We start from the raw sequence: 16,371 nt of genomic DNA on the forward strand, positions 1-16,371 counted from the left end.
CAGGCGATGCCTGGCCATCCGTGTTCGGCTGCCGGCAAGGCAGGCAGATACCCTCTCATTCATTAACCTGTGTGGCAAGGGGAGGAAAAGAGGAGAAGAGTTGTGCATCATCAGCATATCAGTGATAGGAGAAGCCATGTGAGGTAATCATTGTTGATCGGGGTGCCTGCGTTCCGCCTGCGTTCCTTCCGCCTGTGTCCTGCGGCGCGGTCAGCTGCGCGGATCAGCCGGCGGTTTCCTGACCCGGTCTCCGGGTCCCGGCTGCGGCAGGGCGACTTCAATAACCTCTCTGCAGACAACGAGCCCCTCTGTGTGGGCCGGATGTCTCTCAGGGGGCTGGCCCCAAGTAACGCTGCCGTGATCCAGAAATAGACACTGCTGTGATTGCACTGTAATGCTGGCTCCACTCTTTTTGCTGTATTAATCAGGGACCGTGCGCAATGTTTTTAGCATAAATGCTACAGTAGGTATCCTGTGCCGGATTTAGCCAAGGCTCATGTTCAGGTGAAACAGAGTAATCCTAATTCTGTTAGTCCAGTAGGAACCACATGTATTAGAATTTAAACCACTCTATCAGAGTTGATTTAATACTGAACATTATACTGCGTGTGGACACCGCTCAATGACCAAACGCGGGCAATGGCGTTCTGACGAGCATCCGCTTCCTGTCCGCAGTCCATCCGGGAGGTGACGGGCTACATCCTGATCGCCATCAACGAGTTCTCCCGGCTGCCGCTGGAGCAGCTGCGCGTGATCAGGGGCACCACGCTCTACGAGGACCGCTACGCCCTGGTCGTCGTCGTCAACTACCAGAAGGACGGAAAGCACGGGCTCCAGGAGCTGGGCTTCACGCACCTGACAGGTGAGGGCAGGGGGGAGGGGCTGGAATTGCAAAAACGACTCATCTCACCGGCGTGGGATTGGAAAAACTCGATGAGCCGCACAGAGCACGCTCAGTTCGTGGTGGATTACCCACCTCACGATTTTAAGCGAATTGGAGTGGGTGTAGATGGATGATCGCCTTTGTAAAAAAGGCGCTAACCCACCTCACTGGGGAGGGAAAGGTGGGATGAGGGAGGACAGGGGCCTATGGTGGGTGGGGGGGGGGGACAGGCTGCAGGTGTACTGACGTGATTTTAAATGAATTCGACTGGATATGGATGGGTGGTATCAGGGCATGTATTCAAAGAGGGCCATACTTTATAAAGGCAATAACCCCCACAGGGTTATTGCCAAGGTTAACCCCCACATTGCCTTTGAGGAGGACAAGATGCGGGTCAGCGCAGTGCAAAATGATCCCGCTCACTTTTCATTTGTGGTCAATTAAGGTTACAAAGTCCCTTATCAGTTCTGTGTTTAAACAAAAATGAGTCATATTCATAATCACTTGGCCTGAATATGACTGATTTATTCACCCTAAAGTTAAACAACATAATCTAAAAATAATTTGTGTGGTTCGCTGAGACACACTTGCATGCACACACACAGAAGCACACACGCGCACACACACACACACAATAACCCATTTTCTTAGACTCGTTTAACACTTAAACCGAAACTTGTTTGTGGCTGTCTTTCCTGGAACTAAATCCAACCGTCTATGAATAAGAGAAAAACACCTCCGGTAGTACAGGTACACGTTTTTTCTTTCGCGGCAGTGCCGGCAACCGTGAGTGTGCCAGGCTGCGCGTCTGCATTCTCACACCCACGCGGTGCGGCCACGCCCTCGCGAACGCCTGCCAAAAAAGATGAGCGGTGGCGGGGGGGGGGGGGGGGGGGGTGGAGGTTGGGGAAGGGAGGGGGATCCCTGGAACAAGCTTTCATGGGAAATCCCTGGGACCTTCTTTCACGGGAAAGCAGAAGCGGGCCGCGGGCGCGCCTGGCGCGGCGGGAGGCTTCGGCACAGCGGGCCGACGGCGTGGCGCGGAGCGGCGCGGCACAGAGCCGTAACTCAGCACCACGGCTCTACCTGGCCTGCGGCTGCCGGGACGTGCCTCCGCTTGTTCTGCTCCTCGGCCCTGCACAGACTGCCTCTGTGCGCGTTAGTGCGTCCCTGTGCACGGGCGGCTCTGTGATACAAGGGTGTGTGTCTGTGTGTCTGTGTGTGTGTGTGTGTGTGTGTGCGCGCGTGCGTGCATGTGTCTCCTGCCACAGAAATCCTGCAAGGGGGCGTTCAGATTTTGAACAACAGGTTCCTGAGGTACGTTTCCGCGGTGAACTGGGTTGACATCATGAGGGACAGCTCCGCCGAGGTCAAGATCACCCAGAACGGGGAGAGGGGTGAGTCAGACTCTGGAGAGATGGAGGGAAGCACGGGGAGGGAGGGGGTGGAATGCGTGGGCGGTGCGGGGGGAGAGTTTAGGCAGGGGGCATAACATGGGTTCAGCAAGGGTTATTGATATATTTAAACAGCTGAGTGACGTACAGTAAACTGATCATAGCATGAACTTATGTAGAGTTTAATACTTGGGTGATGTCATAGCTTTCTGGATCATGTCATGGAGAGATATAAAATGATCACATCAGGGAGTAGGGGCACCATGAAATGTATCTAAGCCTCTTCAAGGGAGTGAAAGAACAATGTTTATTGATATTGTTGAAAAAATCTTTTTAATTTTTTATGAAAATAGAACACACACACAGACATTCAACAGACATCAAAAATTCATAGCATTATCTTATGCCTTTCTGACGATGTATCTCTGGTTATGCTTTTTGGCTGGACCGCAACAGCGGGGCCAGCCCTACAAACGCAAATGTCTGTGACTGAGTGATGAAGTTACACATTGGTCGGCCGAGTTATGAAGTTACACCATTGGTCGGCTGGTCCAGCCATATACTAGGTTTTGACCTGGTCTTGTTTTGATGAGGTCTGATGATGCGTTTCCTGTGTTTCAGGGCAGTGTCACGAGTCCTGCGGAGGGTACTGCTGGGGACCAAGCAAAGATGACTGTCAGATCTGTGAGTCTAGTGTCTCCCTCCTCTCTGTGGTACCTCCCCTCTTCTTCTTTTGAGCTGTGTCACAAATCTCTCTCACCCTCCCACTGCCTTTGGCTCCTCCCCTTCTATGTTTCCATAGTGACCAAGACGGTGTGCGCCCCGCAGTGCAACGGCCGCTGCTATGGCACCAGCCCCAGTGAGTGTTGCCATAGCGAGTGCGCGGGGGGCTGCACCGGTGCGCAGGACACAGACTGCTTTGTGAGTCCAGCGCCACCTTCTGGTCGGAGGCCGTCTGGTCCAGACCACCACCACACGCGCGCTCCATGCGCACACTGAACTTGCTCACACAGACTACTATGGTTTAATGTTTGTTTTGAATTCAAATATCAGGGGGCCAAACCTGATCCTGGAGAGCCGCAGGGTCAGCTGGCTTTTATTGTTGCTCAGCGTGAAATTGATCTGTTAAAGCAGTTTATTGCACAGTAAACTCACCTCACCTGGTTTGTTGATACTCAAACGGTTGCCCATTTTGCCGAAGTGAAAACAGAAGCCAGCCGACCCCGTGGATCTCCAGGTAAAGAGTTAGCCACCCCTGTCACGGAACATGAGCATGTACAACATCACTAATGTCAACTGTAATAAGCATTCTTAGTGTATTATGATTTGCATGTAATAAGATCAGGTGATGATAAACTACAGAAACACTTTTGCGGTCTAGTTCTATGACAGAGTTAGCAAATATTGTACTTTAGAATGTTTGAATAGTCTACTTGCATATTGTGATATGAGAAGGGCCACACATTCTGGTTTTTCTCTTTCAGTATTCTCTTAAATTATCTAATTGTTAATGAAAATATTCAAGCTCTGATTGTGTGTGCGTGTGTGTGTGTGTGTTTACAGGCTTGTAGTCGATTCAATGACTCAGGGGCTTGCGTCACACAGTGCCCTCAGACCCTCATCTATAAAAAGCACACCTTCCAAATGGAGCCCAACCCCAGTGCCAAGTACCAGTACGGCTCTATCTGCATATCTCAGTGTCCCCGTGAGTACTGAATCTCCCTGTGTCTCAGTATCTCTGTCTCTCAGTGAGCACTCATTCAATATCTGTTACTCAATGAGTACTCATCTTGTATCTGCAACTCATGGGATTCCTGTATCTGTGATCAAATACCATTGTATCTGCAACCATGATCATCCTGTATCTGTGCATGAGTACTCATCCTGTATCTGCAACTCAATGGGGACTCATCCTGTATCTGTGACTCAATGAGTACTCATTCTGTATCTGCAACTCAATGGGGACTCATCCTGTATCTGCAACTCAATGGGGACTCATCCTGTATCTGTGACTCAATGAGTACTCATCCTGTATCTGCAACTCAATGGGGACTCATCCTGTATCTGTACTCATGCTACTTAGGACTCAATGAGTATCCTTATCTGGACTCATGTATCATCATGTGTCTGTGTCTCAGTAACACTGAAAACAATCAGTGCTGTGTATTCTTTAGCCTTTTTGAGCATGGAAAGCTAAGCTCAAAAAGGACCTAGAATCTGGACCTAGAATCCAAATCTGGCCCTGGTTTTCATTTCCCCCAGGTGATTAACTAAACAAGTAGTGCTACCGAATGGCCAGACTGTATCCACACCTGACTCCCAGGTAAACGGAGTGTGAAAAACCAGCAGATCTTGGGCCTCCAGGGCCGTGATTGGAATAACAGGGCTTTAGGGTTTCATGAAATTGCTGCACCAGGGGGTTCAAATCCACGTGTCTGTCAATTCTCAGTGAATGACGGTGGTCAACTCCTCTCGTTCTCCCCTGCAGCCAACTTTGTGGTGGACGGCAGCTCGTGCGTTAGCGGCTGTCCGTCAGACAAGAAGGAGGTGGACAAGAACGGGGTGAAGCAATGTGAGCCATGTGGAGGCCTGTGCCCCAAAGGTACCCCGAAAACACCCCCATTTACACACTGAACACACGCAGCAGCCTTAAATGTGCTCACATAGCCTTACTTGTCTGTTCAAATTGCTGCTATTTCAAGAAAATCATTTAAATAATGCCCTTTTCCATCCTCTGTCCATCCTTTACCTGTTTCTCTCTCTCCCTCTCTCTCTTTCTCTCTCTTGCTCGCTCTCTCTCTTGGTCTCCCTCTCTCTCGCTCTCCCTCCCTCCCTGTCTCTCTGTCTCTCTCTCTCTCTCTCTCTCTCTCTTCCTCCAGCTTGTGTGGGCACTGGCGCCCCTCACAGACAGACAGTAGACTCCAGAAACATTGACAGCTTCGTCAACTGCACCAAGATCCAGGGCAGCCTGCACTTTCTGACCACCGGGATCTACGGGTGAGTGTCAACCAATCAGAGAGAAGAGTATTGCAGTGTGTAGGCAGGTCCTCAGGGTGAGTTCTAACAAATCAGGCAGTGAAGCGAGGGAAAAATGAGCATCTTCTGTTTAAGGGGTCCTTAGTATGGACTCTGCTGCTCTTTCCTGCCTCGATGGTTCTAACTCCAGCCCTCCCCACAGTGATCCTTATCACAACATCTCTGCACTTGACCCAGAGAAACTGAACGTCTTCCGCACTGTCCGAGAGATCACAGGTGTGTGTCGAGTGTGTGTATGTTGTCTGTATGTAGCTTAATAGTAGTATTTATGTCTGAAGGAAGTGTTTTTTTTTGGGTGCAAAATGGTGTATGTGAGTATGTGTGTCTGAGTCTGTGTATATGTAGGTGTGTATGAATATATGTTTGTGTTTGTGTATCTGTGTGCTTGTAGGTTTGTGTGTGTGTTAGGCTTATTCCAATGTTACTATTTTTTTGACACTGGTGATACCTCCTTCTATAACACTGTTGACACCGTTATTACCAACCCTCTCCAATAGGGGGCCTGCCTGATTCTCTCATGAGGCAAGGCTCAAGTTTAACACTCAGATTTTAATAAATCACATAATACTTTGTGAAAAGAAAACAAAATTCTTACAAATAAAAATGTAATGTAAAATAAATGCAAGTAGAATTAACTTTGGTAATAAATAGCCTAAAATGAATTTCCATGATACAGACTTAACAAAGACAGCCGAAATAAAGTGGCATTGGTGTTGCAAAAACATAACATAAATATAAAATAAACAAATGAAAACAATAGGTTACAAAGCTGTGCAGCCTATATATAACAGGGCAACATACACAACAAAACAGGCTGACAATCTAATTTACAACTCTGCTAGGCAACCACTCCCTTGACCTAAGTGAAGACTCGCAACGTCGATGATTAGCATGGGTTTTTGTTTTTGAGTGTTGCCAACACCAACGCTTTTAACGGTATCATTGATCAGTGATAGGGGCACCTAGGCAATATAATGTGCTTATATTCATTTAATAATGTCAATACTGAAGCTCTGAAATTGCACTGTTATTCATGTCTTACTTTTATTTTACTTAAAAATTGTAATTACAGAATACCGGTTTTGATGATGTGGTGCTCCAGTGTAGGCTTATGTACTGTAAACCACTGGTTCAACTGAACCTAGCTGGTGTTTTTGTATGTGTGTGTGTGTGTATGTTGAGTATGTGTATGTTGTGTGTACATAGCTGTATAGGCATATGCACATCTGTATCTGTGTGCATGGCTCTGTACAGGGTTGTGTGGTTATTGACTCTGTGTCTGACTACTAGATATCCTGAGCATCCAGTCCTGGCCCAGGGAGCTGACCAACCTGTCTGTGTTCTCCAGCCTGACCACCATACAGGGCAGAACCCTGTTCAAGTAAGATTTACCCCCCTAACCCCCATCCCTGCAGGCCTACCTGTCCACAACATCCGTCTGTGTAGGCATCGTCAGTCTGTGTCCACTGTGTATTACCACCCCATCTCCTTGTTATAATGGCATTATAACATAAAACATAATGCTGTCTGTTCCATCACCAACCCTGTGTTAAAGAGCAATATAACACAGTTCTGTGTCAGTCCATCTTATCTTCCTGCTTGGTAATATTATAGAGCGCTTTGTGCATGTCACTCACCTGTCATTTTGTGTCTGTTACATCCCTCCTCCCGTCATCCCTCCTCCTCTTTTATATGCCACAGGGGAGTCAGCTCAAAAAGGTATGGCTCTCTGCATTTTTACCAAATGCCTACCTGCCGCCTAACTAAAATCACCGGGTGATTTTCTTTGCCGCTCACGGAAATGCTGATTCACACTCTGAAATGCTGGGGTTCTGTGTGTGTGCGTGGTCTGTCCAGTAGCGTGAATCAACAGGCTGCCTACGTTAATGGTGCTCCGGGTGAATTGTATGAAAATGAGTTTGGGAAAGTTTTGATCTTATCTTTATTTTGCAATCTAATGTTTGTGAAATGCACCAAACAAACAAGGATTTCCAGCTGCTCCGAATGTTAACATATAATAAAACACTGAATGTACACAACCCTTATTTATGTCAGTTGAGTGCATTATATATTGAAGCTTTGTTACACTGCTGTATCAGTCTGATTACAGGGTGCAAAGGGGTAAAGCATGAGAAAGTATGAAACTGAAAGAATATGACACATTTAACTTGGTCCGGCTATTCATAAAGCCGTTTTGTAGAAATTATTGAGGGACAAAGTTCAGTTGCTGTAAAATTTTCAGAATAGTTGCCATAAAAATAAATGACAAGGTCTTATGAATTATGTGTATTGGGCTTGGCACTGTGTTTATGAAGTTGGGTCTGATCACAGATTTTCTATAGTAAACAGATGGTCAGTTCCTGCATTTCTTCCATCCTCTCTACCCATTTACACTGTGAGGCTTGGGTTTGCAATGAGTTTCCAGTGCTGTATTACTGCTTAAGAAGATTTATGAAGTAATTCTGAGACCATGAGCATTCAGTGACCATCTGCTTAGCTTATAGAATCTGTGGTATGGTGGTGCTTGGGATGAATGTTTGCATTTTCTTCCTACAATCACATTCTAACTGAGATTGCTGTGCTTTTTATGTTTCATAAAAATGATTGGCCGATTTTGCTTTTTGATTTTTATACTGTTTTATTTTCATTTCATTTCATTTTTTTAAAACAAATTTCTCATTTTGATTGAGTGCTTGTATTTTTTATCTCTTTTTGGCCTATCTGCTCTACCTACTCTAAATTCTTACAAATCCCTCCTCCCCCTTCCTCATTCTTCAAAATTCACAAACTCCTCCTATTCCTATACTGACTCCTCCCGTACTACAATCTGCCTCTTGCTTCTCTCCCTTTGTTTCAAACTTGTACCCTACCCCAACCCGATCTGCCCCTCCCCTTCCCTCACAACCTTGCCCACCCGCCCATTCTCGCACTTCCCCAATCTCTCCCCTCCCTTCCCTTCCCCTCTCTCCTTGCCCCGCCCCTTCCTGCCCCGCCTCTCAGGGGCTATTCTCTCCTGGTGATGAAGCTGCCCTCGCTCACCTCGCTGGGGCTGCGCTCGCTGAAGGAGATCAGCGACGGCAGCGTCTACATCGGCGGGAACAAGAGGCTCTGCTACCACCACACCGTCAACTGGACCCAGCTGTTCACAGGGGACCGCACCCAGCGGCGCCAGGACACCCGGGACATCAAGAAGAACCGGCCCGAGAGCGACTGCAGTGAGTCACGGGCGCAGCGCAGGGAATTCTGGGAGAGAGGAACCTCTCCTGGTTCTCATGCTAACCTTTTTTTGCCTGGTCTGCCTTATGTGTTTCTTTTTAAACATTTGCTTTATGTTTTTGAAGTGCTGTCTTGTGCTTTGAAATGTAATGCCCAGGAGTTTCATTTTGTGAATGAAATCTGTAATCTGCTTGGTGGGGTACCCAAGTATCAGAAGCTTTATTTGTCACCAGAGGGTTATAATGGTGGAAACTGATATTTATCACAGTGAGGCAGTTTATGTGACTTGTGCCTTCACGTATTGACCTGTTTTGTGTTGTGCGTGTGTGTGAGCAGTTGCAGAAGGACACGTTTGTGACCCCCTGTGCTCAGCCTCTGGGTGCTGGGGCCCGGGGCCCGATCAGTGCCTGTCCTGCAGGAACTACAGCCGAGGGGGAACCTGCGTCGCCCAGTGCAACTTCGTCTCAGGGTCAGTCTGCGGTTCTGTCTAGTGGAGATGGTCAGGCTTGGGTCGGTCTGATCTGAGCACTTCATAACCGCTTATTACTAAGAATACAATGATGCAAGTTTCACAATGCAATTGCCCTTGCATCATTCTTTTGCTTGTGTCCATAGGGTAACCCTATTAGGCTTTTGGTTAGTGTGAAAAGTGTGAAAGATCTCAGAAGCCTTGAACTAGATAGGATTCCTCCATGCAGACACAGAGGGGCCTTTTGGAGCCCTTTCTTCTGAGTATATAGTGTTATGATTGACCACAGACAGCATTTGAGTTGTTTGAAAGACCCCATTCATCTCCTCCTATTTCTGTAACTATGCAGCACAGGGCTGCCTGATCCTGTTCCTGGATATCTACCATCCTGTATGTTTTCAAACCTACAGGACAATAGATCTCTAGGAACAGGGTTGGGCAGTCCTAGTGTACTATGAGCAAGAGGGTCAACTGGACCCTCCTTTTCTCTCTGCATCTATGTGATATGAACATGATAACCTGACCCCCCTTTTCTGTGTCCACCCCCCCAGGGAACCACGTGAGTTTTCGGGGCCGGACAGGGAGTGCGTCGCCTGTCACCCGCAGTGTCAGGTCCAGGAGGGGAAGCCCAGCTGCACAGGGCCGGTACAGAGCTCTCCTTGCCTCCCCTGACCCGCGAATCCCTCTCCTTCTCTGGCCCTCTGGAGTGTGGGAGCCGGTCTCCTCCTCTCCCTCTCTCCACCTCTGACTGGCTCTCTGTCCATCTCCAATACCAGGATGCCATCAGCAAGAATGACCATCTTTTGTTTTGGTGTCCAACTGTAATTGACCATCATGTGATGGGCAAGAGCCAATCGGAGTGGATTGTGTTGAGTGTCAATTGGCAGAACCAGTGGTATTCCCTTTTGGAGGCCTGCAGGGTGTGCAGACTTGTATTGTTACTTAGCACTTAATTGATCTATTAAATTCTTTTATAATATTGTAACTCACCCTAATTTCCTGCTTAAGGTAAAAAATAAAATAAAAACTAGCAGAGCCTGCAGCTGTCCAATGGCAAGAATGAATGTCATTGGAAAAAAACTATTCTGCCCAATCAGCTGGTAGTGCATGTTTACTTTCTGTTAAAATCCTTTGCATTCACTTTTTCAGGTAATTGTCTTTTAGTGATTAGTAATTAATTATTAATCTGTGTTTAATCATTAATCAATGGTACTTACTCATTAATCATTGTTACTTATTCATTAATCAATGCTACTTTATCTTTCATAAGTGTCTCTTAATCAATCATTAATCAATGCTTCTTTATCTTTAATAAGTCTCTTAATCAATCATTAATTACTGTTACTTTATTGATAATTAATTCATGTTAATTAATCATTAATCCAACTAATTAATAAATATTTCTGCTTGGAAAAAGACCCTGTTGTAGTTTAATTTCTTCGCTTTTATTTGGATTGATTATATACTGATCTGAAAAATGTATTTTTAAAATGGTCAAACTTATATGAATTAAAAGATTTTGAGATTGACGTGCAAAACAGGGTTGTAAATGGTGAAATAATTAACCACTAACAGTTAAAACCACTAATATTAATCTTCAACTGACCTTTACTGTTAAATCATTGTAAACCACAAAGCACAAATCTAAAATTCAGTCCTGGAGGGTCATAGTGTCTATTCTTCTGTAGTTAGGCCTTCATTTAACATTTGTCCTTCAATTTGACCTGTATTTAAGTGAAAGTGTTAGGTGTTTTTATTTTATGTTAGACACAGCTTAGTAAATTCAGAAATCACCTAAATGAACTTGCCAAACCAAACCATGTTTGTGAAGAAAAGCAGCGACACATGAATGTATTTGAAAGTCAAAGTAAAGGACAAATGTCGATTTAATCCATCCAGGCCAAAGTCTATGGACTCTTTAGCCAATCAATTACATCATCTCAGCATTGAATCGCACTGAAAATCACCAGATACTACAGCTCCTTGTGAGCTGTTTTCATATCCCTTGGTTAAAAGGAAGAAGTATTCATTCTCTTTACCGGTGTACTTATAAGATGGTAATAAACAGCTTGTACTGAATTCCAGTCACCAATCTTGATGTTATCACCCAGTCTCCTCATTGTATCTGTCTTGGAGGTCACTGTGCCTCGTATCCAAGCTGTCATACCAACTGAATTTCTATTTATGACTTGTAGTATATGTATACTGTAGCTAAGGTTTGCTCTGCTCTGAGTAAGGTGTTGCCTTAAAGAGTAACGTACGATCGCTTTTTACCTTGATGAAATGTAAGTATGTTGGGCTGAATGGGACGTGGGGGAGAAGGGAGGTGCAGAATAACCGCCATTCACTAGAGCTGGATTACTGGAAAACCAGCTGCAGTCACAGCCCGGGAAACACTGCAGAGCAAAACCATTACTCCACAACTGGTTCTGCGGCCTGCCCGCGCTCCTGAGACATAACTGAGCATTTTTATTGTCCTCAGTGGGAATTGTTAACTTGGCCGTTATGTCAATAGCTACAAAAGCAGTAGGTCGTTTTTCGGTTACTTGAACTTCAGCTGCATTTGCCTGAAATCAGCCTGAATATATTTGTTTATTTTAAGGACAGAACACCCTTGTACAGTATATCTGAGACTCTGCAGGACAGTGATTATTATTATGCTTTCGCTGCTGGAATTTTGTTTTAGAAATGTAGATTTTCCTTGGCTTCCTGGTTTATTGTTATTCAGTGGAAGGTGGAACAGTAAGCACAGTGTTCACGCCCAGCTCAGCCCATGTGTCCCTGGGTTCCCGTCTCGCTGTCTGTCCTGGCCTTGCATTATCACTCACAGTAGTAATGGTCTTAAAATGCTTACATCAACCTTTTCCTGTGCCTGTCCAATCACAGGCTCCCTTCCTGATTATTCTCTCTCTCTGTCTCCGCCCTCCCCAGGGAGCGGACGAATGCGTGGCCTGTGCCATCCTGCAGGACGGCCCCCACTGCGTGCCCTCCTGCCCGGATGGCGTGATGGGGGAGAAGGGGCTCATTTTTAAATATCCCAACGCCAAGAGCCGATGTGAGCCGTGCCATGTCAACTGCACCCAGGGGTGAGCCGTGGGGTCTGATAAACATCCAGGAAGCCTGTGATGTGTTTAATATTAATAATGTATTAATATATCATCATTTTAATTTAATCATTGATGAGACACTCTCCCTCAGAGGGAACTGAAAATATTTTACACACAGTGTGTGATAAGGCTAGATGGACAGCAGTATAATATTGCCTGCGAAACAGTTGAAACCAGGGGTGTCAGATTCTAAAGCAGGAGAGTCCGTCACAGAGAGGTGCATTGTTCGCTTTTAGTGTGTTTAAGGACTTAAGTGATTCATTTAAGTCATCGAATGGCTACAGACCCCTTATTTCCATGACCTAAATTGGCTGCTGATCAAATGAAAACCATAAAAACCCGCTGACAATGCAGCCTTTCAGAATTTAGACTGAACGTACAACTTCCATCTGACAACCTGCCACTGTTGGATGGCAATGGCATTATAAAAACAGTGATAAGGAAGGATGCACGCCGAAACAAGCCAAAGCTATTAAATCAGAAATTACAAAGTGCACTGGTAATCAGAACTGGCTGCATTTCAGTATTGTTCTGAAGAGAGGAGAAAATGGGGTCAGGGAGCCAAGATGGAGTCTGAAGAGGCGGCTTACCAGTCTAAAGGATTAACAGTGATTCTTGATGCCACATATCCTCAACAATCAGCTTGTTCTCGTCTGTATTTATCTGCGGAAAATATAACTGAATGTAATTGCAAAGACCAAACAGATAATGTTAAACTTCCAAAAGGTTCAGCAGTGGCTTCATCAGAGGTCTAATGATGTGTGTATGTGTGTGTGCGCGCGCACGCACGTGTGTGCATGTGTGTGTATGCATGCGTGATGTGTATGTGGTATGAAGTGTTAATCTAAAACTGTTTTCTGTTCCGTTTTGCAGGTGCTCAGGCCCAGGTATTAACGACTGCCTGGAAACATCCCGTGCTGTCAACAGGTCAGTGCCTCCCTCTCCTGGTCAGGATGTGGAACTGCAACTTTAAGGGCAAATGATTCACTCATGGTTCACTGATTTCGATTCATATTCACTCCCCATGTGCAGCCATTGCGAATCAATCTGTCCGTCCGTTGACAAGTCTGACGAAACCATATGTTCTGTCAGTGTAAAAGATCCATCAGTGTGTTGCTCATTTTTAGTGAGAAACCGTAGCTGCTGTATTCTGCTGGGTCTCAGATGGGCCGCGTGTCTCCCTCTGACCCTCTTTCCGTGGCTCGCTCTCCCCCTGCAGCCCGCAGACGACGGGGATCGTGCTGGGCGTGCTGGCGGGCGTGGTCGTCTGCTTCGCTGTCTTTGTGCTCAGCATGCTGTACCACCGAGGCCTGGCCATCCGCCGCAAGAGAGCCATGAGGAGGTTCCTGGAGAGAGGGGAGGTGTGTGTGTGCGCGTGTGTGTGTGTGCGTGCGTGTGTGCGTGTGTGTGTGTGTGTTTGTGTGTTTGTGCGTGTGTGTGCGTGTGTGCGTGTGTGTGTGTGTGTGTGTGCTCTGTACCCCAAAACTATTTCTTTACAAATGTTGTAGCTGTTGTTGTTAATGCAACAACATTTTTGGAATGCATTTGACTCATATGAGGACGTGTTTGACTCATTCGAGAATGTGCTTGCCTGATTTGAGAATGTGTTTCTCATTTGAAGATGTGCTTGCCTGATTTGAGAATGTGTTTCTCATTTGAGGATGTGTTTGACTTGTTTGAGGATGTGTTTTACTCTTTTGAGGATGTGTTTGTCTTGTTTGAGGATGCGTTTCTCATTTGAGGATGTGTTTGACTTGTTTGAGGATGTGTTTGACTCTTTTGAGGATGTGTTTGTCTTGTTTGAGGATGTGTTTGACTTGTTTGAGGATGTGTTTTACTCTTTTGAGGATGTGTTTCTCATTTGAGGATGTGTTTGACTTGTTTGAGGATGTGTTTGACTCTTTTGAGGATGTGTTTGTCTTGTTTGAGGACGTGCTTGCCTTATTTGAGGGTATGTTTGACTAACTGGAGGATTTTGCTTTGTTTCTTTCTGCTGTGCAGAGCTTTGAACCGCTGGACGCGGGCGAGAAGGGGACGAAAGTCCACGCCCGGATCCTGAAGGGGGCGGAGCTGCGGAAAATCAAAGTCCTGGGCTCAGGTGTCTTTGGCACCGTGCACAAGGTGCGTCGCACCCACCTCCTGCATAATGAAGGCCCCGCCTCCCACTGTACCCTAACATAAAGGCAGTCACATGACTTCCATCCCTAACACTACAAGGCACCTCCCTTCTCAGGTCAAGAGTTCATCAGCAGTTCTAAATACAATTGTTAGTTGAATGGAGAGGGGTAAAGCCAGTGTTGTCTTGGGAAAACCTCATTTGTGTGGTTTCTACGCGTTCAGCTGGAGTTCAAAACACATGACTCCATAGGCAACTCGGAAATGGGCTTCCAAGAGCTGGTTTTAAAGAGGGAGAAGGTCTATCTCTGTCTACGTTCCTCTTGTTACAGCTTAATTAATCTGAACACCCAAAGCGCCATGGCAACATTGCAGACAGGGAACAGCAGAATTAGCGACTTCATTAGCGGAACCGAGCATGTCGATAGAACGATCTCACTCTTGACCCGATGCACTTAATGGCTGCCAGCCCTCCTCTGTCTTCAGCCTGTGAATAACAGGAAATAAAGTGGATGAACTGAATGAGATGGTTCACTTCCTCTGTTCCTCCCCGCTGTGCAGGGCGTGTGGACCCCGGAGGGAGAGGATCACTCGCTGAAGATCCCCGTGGCCATTAAGACCATCCAGGACCGCACCGGCCGCCAGACCTTCGCCGAGATCACTGATGTGAGGCTCACACACACTGCACAGTTATACTCACACACACTGCTACACACACTGCACAGTATTACTCACACACACTGCTACACACACTGCACAGTATTACTCACACACACTGCTACACACACTGCACAGTATTACTCACACACACTGCTACACACACTGTACAGTATTACTCACACACACTGCTACACACACTGCACAGTATTACTCACACACACTGCTACACACACTGTACAGTATTACTCACACATGCTGCTACACACACTGCACAGTATTACTCACACACACTGCTACACACACTGCACAGTATTACTCACACACACTGCTACACACACTGCACAGTATTACTCACACACACTGCTACACACACTGCACAGATATACTCACACACACTGCTACACACACTGTACAGTATTACTCACACACACTGCTACACACACTAATGCATTCCCCCAAACGCTGACATGTGTGTGAACAACAATCAAACACCGGTATAATAATAATATCATATTTATAATCTTTTGTTTCACAGCACATGTTGGCGATGGGCAGTCTGGACCACGCTTACATTGTCCGGCTTTTGGGCATCTGTCCGGGTCAGAGCCTGCAGCTGGTCACTCAGCTGAGCAACCAGGGGTCCTTACTGGACCACATCAGGCAGCGCAAGGACAGCCTGGACCCTCAGCGCCTGCTCAACTGGTGTGTGCAGATCGCCAAGGTGAGACGCTAACTTAGCCATGCACCCACCCGGGTGCCGGGACCATGTGCGGTTACAGGTGTGTGAGTAGCAGAGACCATACATGGGTACCAACAGAGACTGTGAGTGTGTGTGTGAGTGAGAGAGACCATACAGTAATACTAACAGAGAATGTGGGTTTGTGAGTGAGTGAATGAGTGGGTGAATGGGTGAGTCAAGTCAAATATCACTTTGTCATCCCATCATAAGGGACATTTCATGCCTTCACAGAAAATACATTTTTAAATGATAGATTTTTTCAGAGAGACTATGTATGCTACAGTATCAGTACAGGATGTGTGACACACGTTCACCTGTACTCACCGCTCTCTCTCAGGGGATGTACTACCTGGAGGAGCACCGCATGGTCCACAGGAACCTGGCCGCTCGAAACGTGCTGCTGAAGAGCGACTACATCGTCCAGATTTCCGACTACGGCATTGCCGATTTGCTGTACCCCGACGACAAGAAGTACTTCTACAACGAGGTCAAGGTACGGTTCGTTCTTTGCACTGTCCGTCAGGAAACTCAGGTCCCTCCCACCTCAGGTGACAGTGCACCTCACTGTAGCACCTTCTGTGTCTCACAATGTCTGACCCTGGGCTCCATCAACTCAATTCTGGAATTCCCTGGGTAAGCTGGTTTTTGTTCCACCCCGTGATGTAATTTGCTAGGGTAACATGGGAACGTGCACAATTTTGGTAGTCAGTGCAAATTTGCTGTTAAATGTTGCTGTTTCCTTTCCATTTGAT

General features: G+C 46.4%; 1 protein-coding gene across 2 annotated transcripts in view; it reads left to right on the plus strand.

Annotated features, from left to right (window-relative positions):
* Positions 1-16,371, plus strand: part of LOC135237602 (receptor tyrosine-protein kinase erbB-3-like) — a 32,536-nt gene that overhangs the window by 11,312 nt on the left and 4,853 nt on the right. Inside the window, exons 3-22 of one of the 2 annotated variants that reach the window (XM_064304896.1) lie at positions 676-862; positions 2,155-2,280; positions 2,899-2,961; positions 3,080-3,198; positions 3,841-3,982; positions 4,766-4,879; positions 5,157-5,274; positions 5,456-5,529; positions 6,604-6,694; positions 7,015-7,032; positions 8,314-8,528; positions 8,866-8,998; positions 9,550-9,643; positions 11,930-12,084; positions 12,979-13,032; positions 13,325-13,466; positions 14,107-14,226; positions 14,782-14,886; positions 15,416-15,601; positions 15,957-16,112. In XM_064304896.1, the coding sequence (XP_064160966.1) occupies positions 676-862; positions 2,155-2,280; positions 2,899-2,961; positions 3,080-3,198; positions 3,841-3,982; positions 4,766-4,879; positions 5,157-5,274; positions 5,456-5,529; positions 6,604-6,694; positions 7,015-7,032; positions 8,314-8,528; positions 8,866-8,998; positions 9,550-9,643; positions 11,930-12,084; positions 12,979-13,032; positions 13,325-13,466; positions 14,107-14,226; positions 14,782-14,886; positions 15,416-15,601; positions 15,957-16,112 (2,412 nt within the window). The remainder of the gene's footprint in view (positions 1-675; positions 863-2,154; positions 2,281-2,898; positions 2,962-3,079; positions 3,199-3,840; positions 3,983-4,765; positions 4,880-5,156; positions 5,275-5,455; positions 5,530-6,603; positions 6,695-7,014; positions 7,033-8,313; positions 8,529-8,865; positions 8,999-9,549; positions 9,644-11,929; positions 12,085-12,978; positions 13,033-13,324; positions 13,467-14,106; positions 14,227-14,781; positions 14,887-15,415; positions 15,602-15,956; positions 16,113-16,371) is intronic. The other variant, XM_064304897.1, reaches the window with a different exon arrangement.

The sequence above is a fragment of the Anguilla rostrata genome, chromosome 13 (genome assembly GCF_018555375.3).
Source record: "Anguilla rostrata isolate EN2019 chromosome 13, ASM1855537v3, whole genome shotgun sequence".
In the NCBI taxonomy this organism is placed as follows: domain Eukaryota; kingdom Metazoa; phylum Chordata; class Actinopteri; order Anguilliformes; family Anguillidae; genus Anguilla; species Anguilla rostrata.